This window comes from Pyrgilauda ruficollis, unplaced genomic scaffold, assembly GCF_017590135.1.
Source record: "Pyrgilauda ruficollis isolate IOZ18807 unplaced genomic scaffold, ASM1759013v1 scaffold100, whole genome shotgun sequence".
Taxonomy (NCBI): Eukaryota; Metazoa; Chordata; class Aves; order Passeriformes; family Passeridae; genus Pyrgilauda; species Pyrgilauda ruficollis.
This window is the reverse complement of record NW_024508102.1, coordinates 1,078,166-1,103,171: the sequence shown is the minus strand read 5'-3', so window position 1 is coordinate 1,103,171 and position 25,006 is coordinate 1,078,166. Positions and strand designations below refer to the sequence as shown.

General features: G+C 52.0%; 1 protein-coding gene across 3 annotated transcripts in view; it reads right to left on the bottom strand.

The window, feature by feature from the left end:
• Positions 1–11,161: 11,161 nt before the first annotated feature.
• PLXNA2 (plexin A2) overlaps positions 11,162–25,006 on the bottom strand; it is a 138,929-nt gene continuing 125,084 nt past the window's right edge. For all 3 annotated transcript variants that reach the window (XM_041466980.1, XM_041466974.1, XM_041466988.1), the window contains exons 28-32: positions 23,380–23,570; positions 22,094–22,263; positions 20,273–20,485; positions 19,815–19,965; positions 11,162–17,810 (exon numbers count right to left, since the gene is read on the bottom strand). In XM_041466980.1, the coding sequence (XP_041322914.1) occupies positions 17,715–17,810; positions 19,815–19,965; positions 20,273–20,485; positions 22,094–22,263; positions 23,380–23,570 (821 nt within the window). In that variant the 3' untranslated portion in view covers positions 11,162–17,714. The remainder of the gene's footprint in view (positions 17,811–19,814; positions 19,966–20,272; positions 20,486–22,093; positions 22,264–23,379; positions 23,571–25,006) is intronic.

Sequence of the window (25,006 nt, the reverse complement as noted above, 5' to 3'; positions counted from 1 at the left end):
ATAACCCCCAGGAGCTCCAGGATCAATCGAGGCGCTGCATTCCTGGCAGGCAGCAGCAGAGGGACAGGGAAGGGCCCAGAGGGGCTTTGTGGCCCCGGGATCCCAAGGAATCCCCAATTCTCGGCTGGTGCCAGACACGAGGCACCGTTCTGGTCAGGAGAACCCATTTTAACACACTTAAATTGTGGAAATAACCAGACCATGCCATGTTTTAGGGATGTGCAGTGCCCTGAGGGCACGGGGAGGATGAGGAGGAGCCAAGAGTGGGAACTGATGGAAAACCACCTATTCATGGTGCCATGCATTCCCTCCTCTTTTCCCAAGTTTTCATCCTGGGTGTATAAAAGATCAGCAGCTCTGCTTTGCCCTAAAATGCTCTGATGGAGTGTTTCCTAATTATTTATGTAATTATCCAGCATTTCAAAGAATCCATGATAACAGCTCAAATTGATGTAGTAAACAAGCATAATAATTATTCCAACAATATTGAACGGCTGTTCTGTCAAATAATCATTTCATACAGATGAAGAAAGCGTTCAGAAATAGCACCATAATTCATGATGCTCCCAGATTAATGCCACAAGAGTTCCACATCCTGTTCCTGAAGACAGGCAGAACTTTCTGCATGGAAAATTAAATATGTATACACAGAGCATATGTGAAGGTATCATACATCAAACCAGGTAAGAAACAATACAAAGAGAGGGGAGGAAAAAAAGCACTTTTTTAGCCTGGAATGGTTTTGTAAGGATTTCACTGCTTCAGAGACTTCTGCAGGTATCAAAGTAATCAGGAATAGAAAACGTTGTCTCTAAAGATGGAGGGCACCTTTGGGGCCCAAATTTCATTCCAAGTCTTCCCTGAACCCTCGTCTTCCCTCAGTAGTAGGCACTGGAAATAATAATAATAACAATAATAATAATAATAATAATTCAAAAAGAGCACAGGAAAATCCCACTAAATGAACTGCAGCAAATCTGCACTTCCCTGCTGATCCTTCAGGAACACTCAGGAAAATGGCACCAATTTCATAACCTTGTGATGAAGATTAAAAAATAAAGCCCAGCAAAAAACTGCCTGTGAATTATTGAAAGTGCAGCTCATTATAATGGGAGAAATGAACCTTTATTTTCAGTAACTGACACAGGAGCAGAGAAATGTTGGGATAATGATGCTCAGGCAGAACAATTATTTTTTTTTTTTGTGATAGAGAAGCATAAAGTTTATCACTTTGATGATTATGCTGTTGGGGTTTTTGTGTGCCCAGCCCAGAGATCAATAAATCAGAATGGTTTTTGGAGCAGCAGCTCCTCTCTGCTCAGAGCTGAGGTGCTGGGGTGTGTCACTACAGGACGTGAAACAACACAGTGCACATGCTGTTCTTTCATGTAAAAAAGGGACTTTTTCATTTCTGACTCCAACATTTCTAGATTTCCAAAGGTGACAGTGGACTGGAGGTGACAGTGCCACCTCCCCAAAGACACTGGACAAAACAGCCCATCAAACTTCTCCTCCTCTATAAAAGAATGCAAAACGATAAATTATTTACATCAAGTGTATTGAAAAAAATTCGTTACAAGAATATAAACATCACAAGGCTTAAAAAAACTTAAAAAAACCAGGGCCTGGCGCTCCCTCAGGATGCTGCATCCTCACCCTGCATCCTCTGCCCAAACCCCGAATTTCCCACAGCCCCAGCTCCTCGTTTCACAACAACCTGACACAAACACGAGCTTGGAGCAAAGCTCGGCATTTGCAGGTCCCACCCTTGGCCGTGTCCAAGCTGAGGGTGTGATGCTCTTGGTGCTGATCAGAACCAGCTGCTGCAGCAGACAGGGGAATCTGGGGGCTCTTTCTTGTAGGGAAAAGGACAACAAAGCCCTGGGTGGCCGGAGCTGTGCTGAGCACACTTTCCAGGGGATGTTCCCCAGGGAGCTTGGCACCCTCTGCTCCTGCTGATTTCCCTGCCGCTCCTCTCCCCCGGCTCTGTTTTGGTGACACTTCCCCCACAACCCGTGTCAGAGTGACGTGACATAACTTTTATCAAGGGGAAATTTAAGGCTTAAGTGCCTTTAAAATGCTGGCATCAGTCACCAGGCTGTGCTCTCTCTCTCTGAATATTACACCCATTATATGTAATTCTTTCTCCTCTTGGAGAAATATTAGCATGTACTTTTCTCGCCGTCAGTCATTTCTTTTGACCTTTGCAGCATCAGCTGCCTTCAAGAGGGTCACGTTTATTCTGATGTGCCTTCCCGAGCCTCTGTGAGCAGCACCAGGGAGCCAGGTGGGAGCAGGATCCTCCTGCTTTAATCGGGAATGTTCCCTGCAGGGAATTCCAGGGAATTCAGAGGGAGGCTCCCATCGCTCACCCCAGAGGAGCACGCTGGGAGCAGCCCGTGCAGTTGCTGAAATGCTTTTTATCCCATTTATTTCTCGGGTTTCTTTCTGCCACAGCAGCAGCTGGGTCGTGGCTGTGCTCGGGGGGAGGATCCCATCCCACCTGGAGTGGGGGCACAGCTCCAAAATCCAGCCCTTGGTGGCCCTCAGAGCCCAGTTCCTTCACTGCAGAGCATCAGGGCAACTCAAAGGGCTGAGCCACAGCCCCTAGAGCGTTTTGGGGTGAGAACCATCCCACTGAGTTCATAAGCTCTCACTTCGTTTTATCCTTCTTTTCCAAATGAGGCAAAACCCCCCTTAAAACAGAAGCAGAAGGATACAGAGCCTTGTCCCAGCCCCAAGGTGACAATCTGAGGACAAGCTTTCAGATTTTAAAGCCAGTCCATTCACAATCCCCTGCCTCTATGCATAGATCAGGATTTTTTTTTTTTTTTTTTTTGGTTTTGTTTACTGTTTGCTCTATACAAATCAGGATCCGAGCTGCCAGCTGGGCTGGGAGGCCAGGACATCACAGATCGTTATTCCAAACCCTTGTCCTCGGCTTCATCCCCGGCATCTGCCGAGCTGCAGAGACAGGGCTGAGTCAGAGCCTGTGTGCCCGGGCCATGAGCAGGGGAAAGCTGAGCCAAACCGTATCAGAAAGTGCTGGAAAAAAGCAAACTGATACAAACCCGACAGAAATCCGGCGTCAGTCCCCACCCAGTGCAAATCCCTGCGATCCCTCCAAAGCCTGGCCAGCGCCGCTCTCCTATCCCGGCTCGGAGTCCTCGGGAGTGCTCCAGGAGCGGCGCATCCAGGGAAAAACAAACCCTGGGAAGCCACCAGATGGAGCCGGAGCGGCGGGACCAGAGCATCCCGAGCATCTCCTGCATCCCGAGCGCCTCCTGCATCCCGAGCATCTCCTGCATCCCGAACACCTCCACATCCCGAGCGCCTCCTGCATCCCGGGCATCTCCTGCATCCTCCTGCATCCTGAACCCCTCCTGCATCCCCTGCACCTCCTGCATCCCAAACACCTCCACATCCCGAGCGCCTCCTGCATCCCGGGCATCTCCTGCATCCTCCTGCATTCCACATCCCGAGCATCTCCTGCATCCCCTGCACGGACCGGGCACTGCCCCCGGGGGTCGGAGCTGTGCCCTGGGCACACCCGGGACCGGCAGCAGGAGCGTTCCCATCCCGAGCATCTCCTGCATCCCGAACACCTCCACATCCCGAGCGCCTCCTGCATCCCGGGCATCTCCTGCATCCTCCTGCATTCTGAACCCCTCCTGCATCCCCTGCACGTCCTGCATCCCCAACACCTCCACATCCCGAGAGCCTCCTGCATCCCCTGCACCTCCTGCATCCCGGGCATCTCCTGCATCCCGGGCATCTCCTGCATCCCGGGCATCTCCACATCCCGAGCATCTCCTGCATCCCCTGCACGGACCGGGCACTGCCCCCGGGGGTCGGAGCTGTGCCCTGGGAACACCCGGGACCGGCAGCAGGAGCGTTCCGCTGCCATCAACCCCGTGCATAAATTATCCCTGTAATTACAGCGCGGGCACAAATTGCGCGGTATTAATCACTGCGGGATACTAATTGCTGTGGCCACCGCTCCAGCCCCGGGGGAGCCCCCTGGCAGCCCCCCCCCTCCATCCCACAGCCCGGGGTCCTGCCACTGGTGGAATCCCTGCCCTGTGCAGGGGGGGCTCCCCAAACACCGTGGTGACCCCACTGCTGGCCAGAGCTCCCCAGGAAACCCCTGCTGGCCCGTGGCCAGAGCTGTTTGCTCTAATAGGGCTCTTTTTGTGCTGCTCCCGTGGCTCTGGGGCTGTAATTGTGGCAACAGATGCTGGGGGAGAGAAGTTCCAGCCCGGGAGCTCTGGTCCTGCTCATTACAGCCCCCGTGAGCGGCCACTTGCACCCCAAAGCTGCTGCTTAATGAGCTTTGCTCAGCAGCCAGCATCAATTAATCCTCAAGCACCTCGGCTCGGGCTCGATAAATGCAAAGCCAGTGAGTTAAAGCTAAAATAAGTGAAGAGCAAACCCTTGTGAACCCTCCTGCCCAGGGCAGCCCCAGCAACCCTGGGCTGTGTGTGCTGTCCGTGTTCCACACCCCATTCCCTGTCCCAGTTTGGGAGGGTTTATCCCTGAAATGCAGGGCGAGGAGGAGCTGAGGAGCACTCCCGTGTGGAACCTGGGCAGAAGGGCTCAGAGCTCGGAGCTCAGAGCAGCTGTGACCTGCCAAAGCAAGCAGGAAATGCAGGAGAGTGTTTCACAAAGAGCACAGGGCACAAGGGCCGGGCACACGCCTGGGCAGGGGTGACCCCGGCCCCCAGGGGCCCCTCGAGTCCTTGCCTGGGCTGGAAGGAGAGGATTTGCAGTGCCTCAGCTCTCAAATCCCCTCTGCCAAAGGCTGCTTTCATCCCCAGAGCAGCCAAAGGCAATTGAGGGGGACGTGAGCTGAGCTTTGACTGCAGGGGAGCCCTCAAAGCACTAGAAAGGCTCCTTCCCTTCTAGGTCAGTGCTTTGCAGACAGGTCAGGGATCCACCTGCACGTTTAACCCCCTTTTTGAAGTGGGAACCCCTCGTTTCCAGGGCTCAGCAGAGGTGGGCAAGCTCGGTGCACTTCAGAGCGTGGCAGGAGCCCCTCAGCTGTGCTTTGCAGTGGATTTTTTCTGCTCAGGAGTCATCCTGCAGCTGAACCGAGTTCACCGAAGGTGCCACAGCTGCACAGGGGCGGCTGTGGCAGCGTCACCATGGTCAGGATCCCTGCTGGGGACAGCAGCTTCGAAGCTGAGGTGAAGCCACACACCTGGGAGCAGCGCAGGCTCACCTGCCAGGTGGGGCTGGCATTCCCAGAGGTGCTCCAGGGATTCCCAGAGGTGCTCCAGGGATCTCCTGGCATTCTTCACCCACCAGGCCTGAGCGCATTTCCTGCTGTGGGTTATGAGAATTCACTCTTACACTCTAATTTAATGAGGTGTCTTAAACGTGGATTTAATCACGGCATTAAGGTGACGGTCACTGCGTTCAAGCTGCAGAGTGCAAACACCTCTCCTGAGCAGCCAGCTCTGCTGCATCCTTATTAATCCAAAAATCATCTCCATATTAATCACTCCACAGATTATTGCTGTAACCATATCCATTGCCAAGCTGCTAATCCTCCAGCTCGTGGCTGGGGGCATTGGCTCCCCACCAGCAGCTCCTCCGTGTAAGGAGGGAGGGAATTCCAGAGCTGCAGCCTCGGGAGGTCCCTGCAGAGCTCCCCACTGCCCAGCTCCCCGCCAAAAGGCAGCCAGTTCATTAGCGTGTGTGTGTAAATGAGGTGTTTGTTTGAGCCCTGCAATTAGCACAGGTGGCTGCATTTCCTGCGCCCTCACCTGCCAACACCCACCGAGCTCCAGCAGCTCCTGCCCCGACAGGGATGCAGGGAATTACAGCATCCAGAGGGTGATTTGCCTTCTGGAAACACTGATCTCTCTTATTCCCAGCAGGTGAGATGAATTCCATCCTCCAGCACGGCAAGGCTTGCTGGCCAGGGCCATCCCTGCTCGCTCCCAATCCTTCTGGAATCATCCAGGGATGCTCCTGCTGCTACCTGCACAGCAAACAGGCCAGGCCAGGCACACAGCAGCCCTCTGAGCTCCCTGCCAGGGTGGATTGCAGCATTCCTGCTCCTTGATCTCTTCCTCTGGTGCATTTGTTGTGTGTGCCTTGCCTTGAGCCCTGTCCCTCCCAGGAAGGGTTCTGGAGCTGACCCGGCCTTGTCAAAGGCTAAGATGCCATTTGAGCACATATCAAATATCGATGAGGTCCTGACCCGGGCTATAAACCCCTGTACAGCCCGAGGCGATGCCTTTGTGGGGAGCTCAGAGGCAGCTCAGGTTCCCGCTGCAAAAATCAAATGAACGTCAAAAGAATCCTAAAAAAAAAAAAAAAAACGCGTGCAGGAGCGCCTCTCCCCCGAGACCATCCCCGCGCCTCCCTTTGTGCGGGCTGAAAAAAGGAACTTTTAAGCATTCCCATCTTCTCCTCAAAGCTCAGCCTAATTGAGTGCGAACAAAAGAGAAAACGCTTTCTCCTCTGCAGGCAGGCGGCGGCTGGAGCGGAATGACAATGCCAGCGTGAGAGACAGCCAGCCCCGGGGTGCCAGGCAGCTCTGCCACCCACCGGCACCGGCACGAGGGGTCCGTGTGCCCCCAGCCAGCTCTGGCATGTCCTGGTGGCTCCTGGAGAGCCACTGCCACCTCAGCACGTGGTGTCTGTGTGTCCAGTGCCAGCTCTGACAGTCCTGCCCATGTCCTGGTGGCTCCTGGAGAGTCACTGCCATCCTAACATGAGTTGCCCGTGTGTCCAGGGCCACCTCTGGCATGTCCTGGTGGCTCCTGGAGAAACACTGCCACCTTAACATGAGGTGCCCGTGTGTCCTCAGCCAGCTCTGGCATGTTCTGGTGGCTCCTGGAGAGTCACTGCCACCTTAAAATGAGGTGCCCGTGTGTACCCAGCCAGCTCTGGCAGCTGTGCCCACGTCCTGGTGGCTCCTGGAGAACCACTGCCACCTCAGCACAAGGTTTCCATGCATCCAGAGCCAGCTCTGACAGTCCTGCCCATGTTCTGGTGGTGCTGGAGAGCCACTGCCACCTTAACATGAGATGTTCATGTGTCCAGTGCCAGCTCTGGCAGTCCTGCCCATGTCCTGGAGAGTCACTGCCATCCTAACATGAGTTGCCTGTGTGTCCAGGGCCAGCTCTGGCATGTCCTGGTGGCTCCTGGAGAGTCACTGCCCCCCTAACGTGAGGTGTCCGTGTGTTCCCAGCATCCCAGGGACCCCTGGCCATCTCCCACCCCTTTGAATCAGGGCTCCGTGTGTCCAGCCAGGACTAAGGAATGGATTCATCCCCGGTGTTTCTGCAGTGCTGAGGTCCTCAAAATGGAATTAAATGCCCCAACACCCTGGCACAGGTGCCCAGAGCTGCTGTGGTTCCCCCTGCATCCCTGGCAGTGCCCAGTGAACGGGGCTGGGAGCACCAGGGACAGTGGAGGTGTCCCTGCCATGGCAGGGGTGGCACTGGCTGAATTTTAAGATCATTTCCAACCCAACTCCTTCTCTGCCATTATTGCTGGTGCTCAGCCCACAGACAAGCCCATTCCCAGGAGCAATAAAGGCGAGCAGGCATCATAAAACTCCAGTAATCAAATGTGAAAAGAACAGCCCAATTCATTAATAGCCAGACAGGCTGATAGAGACATTCTTAATTATCAAATATTACCATGGAGTTCATTTTTACCTGAGTTGTTTCAGTGAACAGGGCTGGGAGCACCAGGGACAGTGGGAGGTGTCCCTGCCATGGCAGGGGTGGCACTGGCTGAATTTTAAGATCATTTCCAACCCAACTCATTCTCTGCCATTATTGCTGGTGCTCAGCCCACAGACAAGCCCATTCCCAGGAGCAATAAAGGCGAGCAGGCATCATAAAACTCCAGTAATCAAATGTGAAAAGAACAGCCCAATTCATTAATAGCCAGACAGGCTGATAGAGACATTCTTAATTATCAAATATTACCATGGAGTTCATTTTTACCTGAGTTGTTTAAGCCTGACCATCCTCCTTCCCTTTTCCTACACACGTTGCCCTGGGGCAGCATTGAACATTTGTAATTAGATTCCTTTGTAGAGAGAAGTGTAGAGAGTATTGTTCAGGCATGGCTTGCTGAGAAAGGGCATAGTCAAACTAAGTTGGAAGAGATATAGGCGAGAGGCAGCCTGAAGGACAGGGTGCCCTTGAGAGTGAGGAACATGCTAAGGAATGTGCTAAGGAATGTGATAAATAGAAGGTTAAAGATAGACTGAAAGTCTGCTAGAAACCGCAAAAATGTAGAAGCATACAGCTGTGTAATACCAATGATGCTAAAACGATGTAACCAATAGTGAGCTATGATTTTGCACTATGCATGAGCTAATTAAGAACTGTATTTAAGCTAGAGCAAAAGGTACAATAAACGAGATCTGCTGATGACCACCGGGTGTCCAGTCTCCCTTCTCCGACATTCCTTCACTGGAGTTAATTATGAGGTGACAATAAAGCCTGAGTGGTTCCTATTTTCCTAAGTATAATTTGGGAGTAAAAACAACCCCTTTGTTTTGGCATCAATATTTGTAATTTTAAGTTTAACATGAACCTCGGGGTGTACTCTTGATCCAAATAGATACAGACGTGTTCATGTTGGATTATGCTGTACATCTATTTTATATTGTGTTTTTATACTTTCACATTATTTTGTATCCACTTGCCTGCACAGACCTGTCAATATTCTGGAGCACAGACAAGATTTCTCTTCAGGATGATCTCTAAATTAATTAATGAATTTTCATCACGTTGATGTCAGCCTGGGACAACATCAATATTTTGCAGGTTCCAGGTTGTGCTGGCACCCAGGGTAATGTTTTATGTTTTATTATTATTACTTTTAAATCTTAATTAAATTATATTTTTTATAGCCCCAGCAGGTGAGGGGTCCCAAATGTCCCTTGCAAAGAACCTGGAGTTGAGAGGGGGGGATTTAATGTGGGTTTTAGTGATCTGCTCCATTTTAAGCACTGAAGTGTCCAATAACACAGAATTAAATTTCCATTACAAATGAGTTGGCCACTTAAATCTAACCAGACCCTGCATAAATAAAGAGCAGGGGATTTTTGTGGCCCTTATTGCCAGCCTGAGCTCACTGTCTGATTCCATCCAATTCCACGTCACCCTCCAGCTAGGCACTCACAGAAGGGAAAAGATGCTGAAATTTAAACAGGTCAAAATTAATGCCACGGCTGTATTTGATAATTGGAAGTGTCACCTCCATTAGCTCGCCCTGATAACCAGGCTGGAAAAGCCAGCACCAGGATGTCCAAAATCTGCTGCACAATCTGCAGAGTGACAGTGACGGAACAACGGCAGCACCCCCACGCTCAGGAGGGGGGATCAGAGCTGCCCACGGGGATGCAGGGCTGGCAGGGAAACTCCAGGATATCCTGCTGCTCTTTCAGTGCCGGGACCCCCAAACTTCCCACGTGGAAGATCCAAACCTGCTGCCCTGACTCTTCCCACGCTGTGTCCGTGGCTCCTCACTCCCCTGCCCTGGATGTGGGTGTGACAGAGGGATCCAAGCCATCTGCATTTTATATAACCTTTATTAAGCATCACTTGACCTTGTCAGTGCCAATAAAGGCCTGTGAAGTGCACGCCAGATAAAATGTAATTTTTAATTGAGTATCCTTATTACATCTATTAACAAGGTGCAGATGAATACAAATGACCCCACGGTCGATGCTGTCGATTCCTGTTGGAATTTCTTTCTCCTTTGCTGAGCTGAAGGAGTCAATAACCTCCCAAAGGGTCACAGGGAGTGGAGATTTTCCTGGCAGCTGCTGCCCTGCCTCCAGGGTCTGTCCTACAGTGCAGTGGCCATGGATAAGCCATGATCAGCATCTCTGAAGGTAAAACACAATTCCAGCTCCCCCAGCCCTTAGGAAAACTTGGGAAACTCAGTTCCTATTTAATTCTTTATATTTAGACTTACCCAAGGCACAGGTGAAAAACAGGAGTCTCCTCTTTTATTCCCTAATTCACAAATCATGTGAAAACTCCTCTCCACGCTGGGTGGCCACAGCACTGGAATGGTTCCAGGACTTCCAGCCCATGGGATCTGTCTGGGGAGGTCAAACCTGCTGGTTTCAAGGGGGAGACAGCAGGATGTGGCCAAACTGCCCCCCCTGAGGTCAGTGTCAAGCTTTGGTCTCAGTTTGAGGGAAATAAGCTGCAATGACCTGCCTGAGGAGCAGCGTGCTGCTCTGACAGGATGGATTTGCATTCCCTTCAAACGGGAGCAGCTTCCCATCTCCCCATTAGCCCTGCACTAAAACCAGAGGATTCAGAGTCAAATATCCATAAAAGCTCATCCCAGGGCAGCACTGAACTCCCTGCTGTGACCACAGTGTGCCAGGCCTTCCTCTTCTGGCTTAGATTTATCCTTTTTAGTACCTAATTTGGAAAGGGAAAAAAAAAAAACCAAAACCACCCCTTGAGATCCTCCAGAAAAAGCAGCGAGACCTCTTGTTCCGTATCCACGTTTCTTCTTTAATGCTTCCTTAAGGGTCTCCATTTTTCTGTCACTTATCATCATCCAGAGTAATTTTGGGCTGTTAGAGAAAGTTCATTGCTGTAATTGCGACCATATTGGTCATTAAAGTTGACAGACAGCTGCTGGAGAAGTCACTGGCTGGTTCTGCTGCTCAGCAGATGCCTCTCAGCGCTCGCCGAGACGTTGGCTTGAATTTATGAGATGGAAGCAGAAGTGTTTCACCTCAAGGACTGAGCCTTTCAGCGAGGGGAAAACACAAAGAACTCACCCAGCTCTTCTGTTTGCAAACAGGGTTTGCTGCTCCTGCTCCAGCTGGAAATAAGAGGAATTTCATGCAGTCCCTAAGGCTGCTCCTGCCTGCAGGTGTTGGGGACCCCATCCCAGCTGCTCCCCAGCTCCACCATTCAGGGGTTATTCCAGATTTCCCATCCCTGGGAGTGCCCCAGGCCAGGCTGGACAGGGTTGGAGGTGTCCCTGCCCATGGCAGGGGGTGGCACTGGATGGGCTTTAAGGTTCCTTCAAAGCCAAACCACTCTGGGATTTCCACTCACCCATTTCGTGCTGCTGGGATTCAGTAAATAAATATTCCTCACACAATAAATGCCACACAGCACATACTGGAAAATAAGGAGCCACTCAGGAGGGTTTTTTTAACCAGTAAACTTTATTTATATATAACAACAGTACAAAGTGAGTCCTTGGCTTGCAAAATAGGAGTGTTTCATATTTACAATAGGTACACAATAATATATTAGAATAATAACAAAACCCCCTTTTATTTCCTTGGAACATTTTTAAATACTTAAACTTTCTTACATTTTTTTTTCCACAACACTTGTAAAAACAACAAAAAACAGACAATCATCTTAAAAAAAAATATAATACAGAACTCCAGTGTGTCAAGTATAACGGGGAGGGGAGGAGCCAGAGAACGATGCGGTGGAATGGGCACAGATACAAATAAATTCCTTGTTCCTGCCAACACACAAATCCCCTAAAACTGCTGGGGGTTGGTCTGTGAGGAGGAGAAGGGGAAGAAGAAATCAGAATCTGTTCCATGGCTGATACCTCTACATTCTGTTTTTGGGGGGACTCCAGAAGTTTTAGTACCTGTACCTTCCCTTCCCCTTGCTGCTTCTCCTAGCGGCCCCCAAGGTGCCATCAACACCAAAACTCAGCAGTAAGACAAGGACTTTCTACTGCGTCTTCTGAAGCCATGAAATAACGTGGCAAAATCAGCTTTTTGCCCTCCCCACGGCTCCTCTGCACCTTTGTGTGCCCAGTCCTCGGGACGGGAACGCCGGCTGGAGAAGCTGTTGCATAAACTTCCAAGCTTATCCGAAAGAGAGGTATTAAAAATCCCAAAGGAAAGGCCATACAGGAGATCTGGTGTTTGATTTGGCAGCCTTGGGAGGCCCGGGGAGTTTGGGATATTTGGGATGTTGTCCGTGCAACTGGAAGGACCCGGCGGGCCTTTGGGGCGTGTTCCTCAACGCTGCAGAAAGGGCGATTTTCTCAGGATTATATTCCACGGTCACAAAGGAAGGAGAGGGATGGGAAACACAGGACAAAGGGGGATCTGAAAGAACAAGCACAGAGACACTGCCATGCTCACAGCACGGCCACGACACCGCTGGTGCCACCTCAGCCAGGCGGGCACAGACACCCTGGAGAGATGGAGTGGCTTTTCCAGCATGGAGCAGGGGGGCTCTGCCAGCCCACACTGCCCCACCCTTCCACCTGCCCTTCTCTGACCCCAGCACCCCAAAGAGCACCCTGGGGTGCAGGGCTCACACCACAGACCCCCAGTTTTCTTCCAGGAGCCAGGAAGGCACCAGGCACCACCCGCAGCTGGGGCTCCGGCAGCTGTTCCTTTCCCTGCCCAGAACAGGACCAGCACCCAAATCTGGAGATTTTCAGGGTGAAGGGGCTTTAACAAAGACTTCCAAACAGCCAAAACTGGTCAAAACCTCCCACCCTCTTCCCCTGAAAAACCAACCTGACCAAGCTGCACTGAAACTGCACCTTTGGGGCTGCTCAGCCCAGCGGATCCCCAGCGGCGCCCTCGCAGTGCACACACCTCTCACTCTGATTGTTTCCCCACTGAATGTCTCATCAGTAAAACCAAACCATCCTGCCCATGCAGGTGGCCTCAGAGCTGGCCCCAGTGCTTTGCCCTCAGCCTCTGACCCGCTGGTCTCTGCTTTTGGGTCCAGGCTGGGTGTTTGCACCGAGGACAGGACTGTGCTCCGAGCTCTTCCTCCACACAACTGTACAATGTCACAGCTCCCTGCACTATTGCCCTGGTGCAAACGTGGATCTGGAATAGGATGGTTGAAGCTCTGTGGCATTTTAATACATCTTTGATGTCAGTTATTTACCCTCCTCAGAACATTTTTTCTTCTCTCCGGGGCACAGTCACACGTGAGCTCTCCCTGATGGCCCAGCTTATTCAAGTCAGTCTCTTTTAGTTTCATTTAGTTTGGGGAGCTGAGTCCCTGTGACAGGTGAGCTCTGACAGCACAGGAAACTGGATGGAGAACAGCCAGTGACAGCAGAACGTGGCTGGGCTGCTGCCAGGGAAGGAGCTCGAGGCTCTGGAGCAGCACAGGGGCTGTGCTGGGAGCTGCTCTGCCCTGTGCCAACCCGGCCTTCCTCATCCCTGCTGGCTCCTGGGGACTTCTGGGAACGAGACCTTGCTTGGAGGCTGTGCCCACTGCAGGAGGGGATGCTCTGACCCTTTTCCCACACAGACTTGAACACCAAAACCACCCCCAGGAGCTCGGAGCCAGCAGCGTGCAGAATGCAACCCCAGAGCCTTAAACCCTCTCGCCTTTGCCCTCCACGTGCCCACCCAAACTGCTTCCTACATTGGGACGTTTTTTGTGGAGTCCAGTGGAAGGTAGGAGGGAACACTGACGTGGGGATGGACCACCAGGATTTTAAGACAGAGTGTGGAAGGCACTGCTGTGATGAAGGTCTCTGTTGGCACTGCGCTCACCGTCCCCAGCGTGTCACAGCCCCAGCCCTGGGGAGGCACCGCTGTCCCCACGGCCACCCTTCAGGGAAAATCTTGAAATTCCACACCTGGAATGCTGCTGGGATGCAGCCAGGCCGTGGCAGCAGTTTTGTTTCTCAGCTCTGGTCCCCACAGTGGGTCCTCGCTGCTGCAGACAGGATACCCAGGGTTTCCAGGGATATCCGTGCTGGATTCCACAGGGTTTCCAGGGATACCCATCCTGGATTCCACAGGGTTTCCAGCGCTTTGGCCGTGCTGATCCCTCCTGCCTCCCTTTAAATCCATCCTTTATGGCAAAGCGTGGACCACTGGCTGTCCACACCCTCTGAGCTTTGGTGGCTGCGGCTCCTCAGCGGGGCCAGCCTTGCCTGCCAGCTCCCCTCTCCTGTGTGGGGCTTTAATAAAGGCTTTCAAGGTGGAGAAGCGTTTGATTAGCACCTCGCTCCCCCTCGGAGTGGGTGCTTTGATAGCTCATGAGCAGAAGATTAAACGGAATTATTCAAGCGGTGACACCAGGCAGAGAGATCCCGGCAAGTGACGTCTCCCACTTTGATGTCGGAATACCTGAAACGGAGCGAACTGCAGACTCCAAACTCCACGTGGCCTTGCAGGAGGAAGGGGGCAATGAGAGGGACGTGAAATCGTTTCATCTAAGGCAAGTGCCCCCTCCTGACCAACCCTCGAGTCCAGTTTGCTGCGAGTGCGAAGAAAATGCCATTTTGAGATCTGAAGCTTCCTCCTCCCGAAGGAGGAATGGAAATGTTGGATGCAAACAGGGCAAGAGATTCCCAGCGCTCTGCCCCGGGGGGATATGTTGCTTCAATCCATATAATTGCCTGTAAAGATCCATAATTAATGTCAACCACCACGAGAAGATACTTGGCAACGTATTTCTAGGCCACCCCTCCAGCCAGGACTGTGCTGTTCCCTCTGCCATCCTCCCAAAGCTTTTCCAGGTGATGGACGAGGTGTTTTTGCTGTTTCCTTCAGGATTCAGTCAGAAGTGTAAAAGAGCTTATTGGTTTGCAAAGTGCTCCTGCTGCTTTCCCTTTTTTTTTTTTCCTCGCTGCTCAGATGGTCCCACAGCACAGAAGATGAACTCAGTTGTCCCCTTGTCTCCTTAAAGTTCTCCCAGAGAATCCAGGGAGCGTGTGGGGACCTCCACTTCTGCTGAGAAAATACAGGGGAGGGGGGATGACAAAGCCTTGGCTCGGGGGGTGCTCCTGGTCAGAGGGGAGAGAGCAGGAGGAGGAAAGCAGGATGAAAAGCTACACAAGAGCCTCTCAAAGAGATGCAGAGAGGAGCACCACGAGGGCTGTGGGGCAGGGACACCGCCAGGTGTGAGGCACAGCCAGGCCTTTGCTTTGGGCTGTACTCGTGTTTTGAGAGTCCTGCAGAGATAACTCCCCAGACTGGTATTTGGAAGCGTTTGGAAGTCGTTCAGGAACTTTTTGGAGTGCTCTTTTTGGGTTTCAGAGTACCATGAGAACTTGGTGGAACCCAAACCAACAAGCACAGCTAGAACAGACCGGGCAATCCCTCACCTAAGCTGTGTGGTGGATCAGGGTGGACAGCAGGAACAGAACCAGCAAAAAACCTGCAGGATTTCAAAGCCTGACCCTCTGCCATGCCCTGGGGTACCTGCAGCAAAGAGCAGGCCAGGCTGGGGACTGCTCCAGTGACGTTCCTGGCGCTGGGCTCCGCAGTGCCTGACTTTTAGCAGGACTTTTGCACATTTTTTGCCTCAGAAATGAGATTCACCGTGCAGGAGCAGGATCCCTGGGAAGGGAACTCTCGGATAACAGGCAGTGCAAACACAGCTCTGCCTTTCAGTCTCTGTTTCTGCCACTCTCCCCCTGTCTCAGTAAATCCAGTGCTCAGGCTGCTGTAAATGTCAAGAACTTATTGCACAAGGTTGATTATTATCATCAGCATTTTCTGCTTTTCAGAGAGACTCACAGAAGTGGATTACCAAAAAAAAAGTGGACTTGGCATGGCTTTTACTGAATGGTAATTAAACCAAGTTTCCTGAGTATTTCTCTACGTGCTTCTCCCCTCCCCTGGTGCTGGACTGCAGGACATGGAAAGCCAGCAGCTCCCTGGGAGCCCTGCTGGGCTCCTCCAGGCAGGAATGGTGGAGGAGGGGGATGGAGATGGAAATGGATTTTTCTTCAACACACTCTGGCTGCAAACGAAGGTCCCAGTCTGGTGTGACACTGCCTGGGCAGACACCAGGAATTATTTTGCTGCCATTGCCAAGCTCCAGCAGCCAACTCTTGTATTTCCATTAGGCCTCCTCTCCCTGCCCTCCCCACTGCAGCCTGCACACGTATCAATATTTACTACAGAGAGAAATATTTACAGCATTCCTTCCCCTCCTGGCACTCTACAAAGGGACACACATAAGCTTTGGTGTCTTTGAAAGAAATAACACTCACAAACATTTGCCTGTCACTGGCCACAGGAACGTGTGCCGTGGGGGCCAGCAAGGAACTGAGGAGAACAACGAGACGCCGACACAGAGACACGACAGCAGAGCTGGCTGGCCCAGGGGTGCTGGTTAAGGTTTGCTCTTGCCTGGAGCAGAGATTTCTCTCCCTTTCCCAGTGGAAATGCAAGTCCTGGCCCTGGGTGAGGCGGCAAACGCTGGCGGAGACACCCAAAGGGAGCCTGTGCCCAAGGACTGCACGTCCAGCAGAAAAGCAACAAAATCTGCTCTCCCAACATCCAGGCTCTTCAAGTACTGTCACCGTAAACATTGAGGTTTGGGGGGTTTTGCTGTGAGAAATCGGAGGCGGCTGCTGGAGACCCCCAAACCCAGCCCTGGAGGTGTCAGCCCAGCTCTGCCTTGGCTCACGTGGCACCTGCAGGAACCAGCAGTGGACACTGAATGGATCAGTGCTGGACACTGCTGGATCACTGTGGTCACGCTGGACACTGCTGGATCACCATGGTCAGGCTGGACACTGCTGGATCACCATGGCCATACTGGACATTGTTGGATCACCATGGCCATACTGGACATTTTTGGATCACCATGGCCAGGCTGGACACTGCTGGATCACCATATCCATACTGGACACTGCTGGATCACCATGGCCATACTGGACATTGTTGGATCACCATAGCCATGCTGGGCTCTGCTGGACACTGCTGGATCACCATGGCCATGCTGGACACTGCTGGATCACCATGGCCATACTGGACATTGTTGGATCACCATGGCCATACTGGACACTGCTGGATCACCACAGCCATGCTGGACACTCCTGGATGACTACGGCCATGCTGGACACTGCTGGATCACCATATCCATACTGGACACTGCTGGCTCAGCCAGTGAGGTGGGATGGAGGTGGAAAAGGGAAAAGCAATGAAATTCAGGTCTTCCCTCATTCGACAGTAAATGGGATTTTAAAAAAAATATATATATTGACACTGTATAAATACATGGATAAAGCTGGGTTTCAAGACAGGTCGGATGATCTGATGGTTTTGCAATTCAGGTGAAGTTCCTTCTAGTGCCTCTAAGTTACTCAGCCACTGGACTATTTTCAGGCAAAACGCTATCTTGCTTGTGTAAAAAGGTGTGGTGCAAACTTGTGCTCGTATTTGTTGTAAGAATCCAAAACGAAGACATTTTGGTTTTCCAGATGTTCCAATGGGAGTGACAGTCCATTTGCAGAATGCCTGAGCCGTGTCCTTGGAAGGCTCTCAGGGACAGGATTCACAGCTGATCCTTCTTGCCAGGATTATCTCTATGGCCTCTGTGGTTTTTGCTCTATTTATTTTTTTTTTCTTTTTCTTTTTTTTTTTTTTTTTTTTTTACAAAAAACCCCCTTTAAATAAAGTTTTATTTTCCAATATACATTAAACAATTTTCATGCAAAGCAGCAGTCGTGGAGACATCCAGACTTTCCAGGTTCCTTCTTTCCGCGTACACTTGAAAAAAATGATCCACCTTGCTTGGACTTGGATTGAGATGTTTCATCTTCTTCCCTTCCTGCCCTTTCAAACTGGATCCTGTATGATTTTTGAACACAGCCAGTCCTTGAGCCAGGCTCTGCTCTCTCCAGAAGAGCCTTGGGGGTGTGTCCAGTGCCTTCCTTGCTTGTTCTCCCTCCAAATTCCCGAGAGTCCGTGCGATCCTCTGCCCTTTGCTGCCCGTGACCTTCCTTCAGCTCTCGAAGGACATGGCCCCAATGAGTTGCTCTACTTTGTAAGCCAAGCGCTGCCTCCGAGCCTGCTCATCCTGCTCCAGAGCGCCAATGAGCTGGGGGAGAGAACAGGAAAAGGGGGAAAAAAATGAATCAGAGAGAGAAATCAGCGTGAGAGAGGGGGTGGGAGAGGTGGGTGGGCAGCGAGATGTGAGCAACTCCAAGTGGAGAGCTGTGAAATCCCAATAAACAGCAAAGAAACTTGGCTGTCGTTGGTTAGTTGGACCCCCTCCATACCCACCCAACAAAACCCACTCTGGTGCCTTGGACTCCACATTTCTTGTCTCGTTTAGCAGGAAAGTGATGAGATTTTTCAACCCTAATGGGAAAATAGCCGTGGCGTTGTATCACAAATGGCTACATGCAGTTCAATGACAAAACCCTTCCGTTTCACGGACATAATTACAAAATCGGTTCTTCTTGCAGCGAAATGAAGGGGTGGAACAGATGGCGAGAACTTGGTTTCAAGTGATGCATTCATTAAAGGAGCTCAGGCTGCCAGGAAGCCTTTGCAAACAGGAGCCTGCGCCACTACAACAGGGATTTGGACCGTGCTGCTCCCAAAGGACACCCAGGTTTCTGGGGAGCTTGGATGGGTCATGAATATTTTCCACAGCACTGGGTGCATGCCAGAGCTGAGGTATCCAGGTGCTCCCACAATATTTTAGCTCTCAGTCCTCCTGGGGAGGATACTACAAGTGTGGCCAATCCCAAACCCCTCTGTGCATGAAGAGAACAGCGGGGCAGGAGCGGCGCCAGCTACGGCCGGGCTGCATCCAGGGAAGGGAGGGCAAGGAGCTCTGGGAGGCAGCAGAGGGGTCCCGACACAACCCAGCACTGCATCTGCTCTCCCACACACCTGCCATGGGGCCCTATCACCCTGGGGACACCATGGCACAGGGGACACTGTTGCCTAGAGGACACCATCACTCCAGGGGACACCATTGCCCAGGGGACACCATTACAGTCAAGAGCACGCCATCACTCCAGGGGACACCATCACTCTGGGGGACACCACCATGGCCCAGAGGACACCATCACTCTAGAGGACCCCATTGCCCAGGGGACACCATTACAGTCAAGAGCACGCCATCTCTCCAGGGGACACCATCACTCTGGGGGACACCACCATGCCCAGAGGACACCATCCCTCTAGAGGACACCATTGCCCAGGGGACACCATTACAGTCAAGAGCACGCCATCTCTCCAGGGGACACCATCACTCTGGGGGACACCACCATGCCCAGAGGACACCATCCCTCTAGAGGACACCATTGCCCAGGGGACCCCATCATGGTCCAGAGCACACCATTGCTCCAGGGTACACCACCATGGCCCAGGAACGCCGTTGCCCAGGGGATGCCATCACTCCAGGGGACACCACGGCCCAGGAGACACTGTTGCCTAGAGGATACCATTGCTCCAGGGGACAACACCATTACCCAGGGGACACCATTACAGTCAAGAGCACGCCATCACTCCAGGGGACACCATCACTCTGGGGGACACCACCATGGCCCAGAGGACACCATCACTCTAGAGGACACCATTGCCCAGGGGACACCATCATGGCCCAGGGAACGCCATTGCCCAGGGGATACCACCACTCCAGGGGATACTATGGCCCAGGAGACACTGCTGCCTAGAGGATATCATTGCTCCAGGGGACAACACCATTACAGTCCAGAGCACACCATCGCTCCAGGGGACACCATCACTCCGGGGGACACCACCATGGCCCAGAGGACACCATCACTCTAGAGGACACCATTGCCCAGGGGACACCATCATGGTCCAGAGCACACCATCGCTCCAGGGTACACCACCACGGCCCAGAAAACGCCGTTGCCCAGGGGATGCCATCACTCCAGGGGACACCACGGCCCAGGAGACACTGTTGCCTAGAGGATACCATTGCTCCAGGGGACAACACCATTACAGTCCAGAGCACACCATCACTCCAGGGGACACCACCACGGCCCAGGGAACGCCGTTGCCCAGGGGATGCCATCACTCCAGGGGACACCGTGGCCCAGGGGACACTGCTGCCCACACCCACCTCCTCGCTGTACTTGCTGACGTAGGAGTAGATCTCGTTGAGCGCGCTCAGCATGTTGAACTCCACGGCGTGCAGGCGCGACTGCTCGGCGAGGTAGGCGTTCATGTCCTGGTCGCTGATGGCCGGGAGCTTGGCGATGTCCGCGTAATACCTGCAGGAACGAGGGGTCAGGGGAAAAATGAGAAACAGGAACGCCCCAAATATCCCTGTTCCCCCTGGGGTTTAAGCTAAGCTCTGCAGGGATAAGAACATCTTTTTGCTTTGCGTTTACATCCAGCAAAACGGGATTGTGGGCTGTAATGAGCTGAAAACAGGAGCAGCGGTGCTTGGCGGGGCTGAGAACCACCCTGCAGCATCACTGCTGGTCCTTGTGCTTCCCTTCCACTCAGGATGGTCTGTCCTGAGATCCGTGGGGTTTCAGAGCACCCTGCACCCACGCTGCCACGTGCTGCCCTCACCTCTCCACCCAGCTCTTGTAGCTGGGGATGTCCTTGGCGTACAGCAGCTTGTTGGAGGGGGAGTCCTTGCCCAGGCGGTGCTCCGAGGTGGAGCAGGAATCCATGAAGGTCTGAGCCACCACGGACAGGCAGGCGTCCGTGATGCTGCCCTTGTGGATGTCGAACACGAACTGCGGGTTTTTGATCACGTTCACCCAGAAGCGGAGGGGAAGGCTGGGAGGCAAAGTGGGAATTGAAATGAAATGAGAAGACAAAGGCGAGGAAAGGGCTCGTGCAGCGGATGGTGCTCCCAGGCAGAACAAAAATGGTGGGAAGAATAAGAGGAGAATTTAAACAGGAGCAGGGCCAAGGCCATCAAGCACCAGTTAGCCCAGTGCTGCCCAGATGGGCTGCTGGTGGATCCTGCCATGCCCAGGAGCTGCTCCAGGCTCAGATCCCACACGGAGCAGTGGAGGAGATGAGGGGCAGGGCAGAGCTGGGCAGTTTGGGGGTACTGGGGGAGCATCTGCAGGAGGAGCCCATCACGAGGAGCTCACCAGAGCAGGGTGCAGTGTGGGGTGAGCAGGGGCAGCCCTGGCACTAATCAGCTCTGCCCGGCCGTGCTCCGGCACCCACGAGCTGGCAGCAGGAACCACAGGCTTTGTCCCCAAATCCCGGGGCCTTTGCAATCAAAGGGGAATTATTATTCCTTTTTTTCTTCGGCTGTATAGCAGGATCAAAAAAGCAGCTGCTGCTTTCTATTACCTTTCAAGTCGCAGCTCTCTCTGTCTCTCCAGCTCGCTGAAGGCTGCAGCCTTAACTCTTGCAGTGCTGCAGGAGAGCAGCTCAGCCCCAGCCCCAGCCACCCCAGCTCCCTAATCCAAACTTCCATTTGCTTCAACCTGCTCCAGGGGCAGCCTTCTCCCACATCCCCATAAAAATTCCCTTTCTGGAAATGCTGCAGCTCAGCTGAGATGGGGAGAAGGAAGGTCCAGGCCTGGTGGGGGCTGTTGGCTCTGGCAGACCAAATTCTGGTGGTCATTGCTTTCTTTTTTTCTCGTAATTTCTTGTGATTCTATAGTTTTTATCCCAATAACTCCTTCTTCTAAGGCTTTAAATGAATTGTTTTGAGCTTCCCACTGCCTTAGCAGGGAAGCAGTTTTTGCAGCCATGATGATTAGAGGCCTTTTAAACCACGAGGGACTCAGGGGAAAATACAAGGTCTTCAGGGAACAACCATTTGTTGTGCTTTTTTATTCCTTTCTTGCAGAGGTAAATTTCCAACCCACAGAGGTTTTAATCCTAAAATAGCAGCAGAGGCAGAGATGTGAGAGCTCCCACTGTTTGGAGAGGCTGGACCTGGCTGCAGCCCATGCCTTAGGCATGCAGAACTGGCTCCTTCTCCCTGTGCCATCTCCTGCTGATGCCCAAATGCTCCAGGTGCTTCCCAAAGGGATGGGAAAGGTGCAGCCACGGGCTGAGCTCCCCCTCCCAGCCAGGGCTGGCATTTGTGGCACAGCAGGGCTGTGCAGGCAGCACGGGGCAGGCACTGGAGCTTTGCTTCCCCCTCTTCCCAAACTCCAGATGTGCAGATCTACAGCCTGAGGGCAGTGCCCATCTCCCACCCCGGGCAGAGAGACAGCCAGGCTATCTCCCTTCCCTTCCAAATCAGGACATTTCAGGATTTTAGCATAATCTGAACACCGGCAGCCCACCAAGGCTCAAACCCCAGCTTTGCGTCCCTCTTTGGCGCTCGGCTGTTCCCACCCTTTCCCAAAACCATCCCCCAGCTCTTTTTTTTTTGCCCAGAATCGCGCGGGTCTGCCTCCCTGCCCCCGTTACCAGTTGCTCTTCCAGGTGTGGCGGACGTCGGTGTCGTGGATGCCGTGCTTGTCCGCCTGCTCGTCCAGGAAGTCGAACATGTACTTGATGGCGAGGGGCAGGGCGCTGCCGCGGTGCACCGTGCTGAACAGCGTCTCAAAAAGGTCGTCCACGAACTTCTGCAGCGTGCCCTGATGGCAGGATGGCAAATCAGACAGCTTCTGGATTTATTGGTTTTTTTTATTTTTTAGCGGGATTTTATTCAGGGGTTTGTTCGCCTCTGCTCAGGGTGGGGGGAATTGAAGTTTCTCTTGAAAAGGTTCTGCTTCACCAAGGGTTTCGGAATTTCTGGCTTAAGTCAACAAAGAGGAGATTCCCAGAGCCAGAAGATACAAAGGGGATAAATGAACATCGACAAACATTGCCCCCAGTGTGATCAGAGACACCTGGTCTGGGAAATGATTGCTAAGAGAACCAAAGCATGAGGACCAAGCTAGCATTGAAAGGATCAATAACCAATAGGAGATCAAGTACTAAGAACTGTGTAATTTAGAAGCAGTGAATGTGAATTTTCTTGGAGGTTTTATGTATAAGTATGTGAAAAATGGGGTAAAACTCCATGTGTGATGGAATGATTTTCACTGCACACCCCAGGCATGTGTGGATGAAATAATTTCTATTGCCCATCCTGGCCAGAATAAAGTAAACCTAATTCTCCAATACTGAAAAGATGTTGTTGGAGAGTTTCTGTTTTTCCTGCAGTTTTGGTGACAGAAGCAGCAATCCAGGGGTGAGGGGAGGGACAGGCACTCCCCTGGGCAAGCAGTGGTGGCATGAAGGGACACCAGATGTTACCAGCCCCAAAAAGTGCCACCACAGATCCCATGGGAATAACCAAGGTTGGGCTCTTTCAAAAAGCTCCAGCCTGCAGTTACTCATTCATTTACTCTTTATTTGTAACCTGAAATAATTTTTTTTGTTTGCTTTCCAGAGCACAGCTGTGTTGTCCACACTGATGAGCATGTGGGGAAAGGCAGGAAAATCATGTCTGGTCAAGGAACTGGATAAATATTTCCAGGCACTGCTTCATTCACCAATTTGTGGATTGGTGAACAGTTTTAACACTGTGCAAAAAAAAGTGGAGAATTGCAGCAATTGCCTTGAGTGTGAGGAAATCTGGGCTGTGCTGTAGCTGCTCCAGGACTCTCCCAATCCCAGGAAAAGCCAGCCAGGCTGGGAGCTGAGCACCACCAGCACCCCTCGCTGAGCCTCACCGCGCGCTCCCCAGGTGAATCCAGCTCAGTTACCTTTGTAGCCAGGAGCCTGGTCAGGTAGATCTCAGAGACCATCTTGCTGCCCCTGTCCCCTTCCTTCTGGTCGCCGTGGTCGTGGTTCTTGACCAGGTGCCAGACCTTGACGCCGCTCTCCAGGTCGGGGGTGATCATGGGCGCGCGCGAGCGGAGGCTGTCGGGGCTGCCCGTGTAGCGGAACGTGGAGTCTGAGCCAGGGAGAGAGGCTGGTCACACCTTCTGCACCTCCCTCAGTGCCCTCACCAGAGCTGATAATGCTCAAATTGTTGGCATTGGGGTTTTTTTTGGTTTTTTTTTTGGGGGGGAAATGAAATAGAAAACCGCCGTGGTTTTGTTTTGCACGCGTTCTCGTTCTGCGCTGTCAAAATTTGGGGTTTGTCAAAAATCTGTGTTGGTCTCCGTTCAACAAAAAAATTGAGGTTTTCTTTCCCTCCCATATATGGCCTTTCCTGCCCCATTCGCATCCTTTCCTGATGTGAACTCCTCATATAAATCCACACAAAAATCCTCCCTGAGTCACAGCTCACACACAACCCCAGCACTGACTCCTGCAGAAGCACAGCCCTGATTTCAGGATTTGCAAATAATGAGGAGCTGCCCAGCACAAAGGGCAGGAGAAGCTGCTGAGCTTGTCCGTGAGGCTTTCAGGAGAGCAGTGAGGATTCAAGCTGAGCCTGAGGCCAGTCCTGCACCCTGTGCCATCCCTGGGCTGAGCAGGTCCAGCCTCACACTGTCCCTGCAGGGAAAAGGGAGCTCAAAGGGCACCAGGCAGCTTTCCTGAATTGCTCAGAAACTATGGGGAGATGTGGCACATTTATTTATATATTTAACTTCCCAAAGAATGTCTCTCCCTGGATCCTCAGCATCTCCAGGACGAGACACGAGGCTGAGGAGCCCAAACGTGCCCTGCTGGATTTTTCCTCCTGCTACATTTCTTTGTTCTCTGGGAATCTCGTGCATTTTCTCAAGTTTAGCCTTCAATTCACTGCTCACCCTCCTCGTCAGGAGTGCAGGGATCGATTGTAAATCAACTGAGGGAAATACTCAAGTCATTACCAAAGTAGCTGGATTTTCATCCCTGATTAAGGCTTAGATAAATGAGTGCTCCAACTGATATAATTAAGGAGACAGACAGGGGGACAGCTCAGGAAGCATGCAGTAATTCTATTTTTAAACATATCTCTGTACTGATATATGACAGGGGAAGTAAATAAGTGTCTAATTTAAATTCTGCCGGCACAATTAGAAATATTAATCTTAACATGAGCAATGATGGCTCATATTGGTGCTTTGCAAAAGCTTTTCCAGCTGACAGAGATCAATGAGCACTGAGGGCTCAGGCTGTGAGACCCAGCCTTGCTTTTTCCATCACCTGTACTATGGGATGTGTGGGCCTACACCTGGCAGGGAGAAATGCCTTTTCTCCTGGTTTTCACTCAAGACTCCCCTGGTTTTGGCTCCTCAGAACACTTGCTCAAGCTAAAAACCAACATTATTTTGGGAGCTATAAACAAGAGGAGGAGATGGGTTTGTCAGGAGACTTTTTGCTGGTAAAACACTCTGTGAAATGAACGATAATGAAAGATCAGCACTCGAGAGATTTTGCCACTGCTGCCTTTTATGG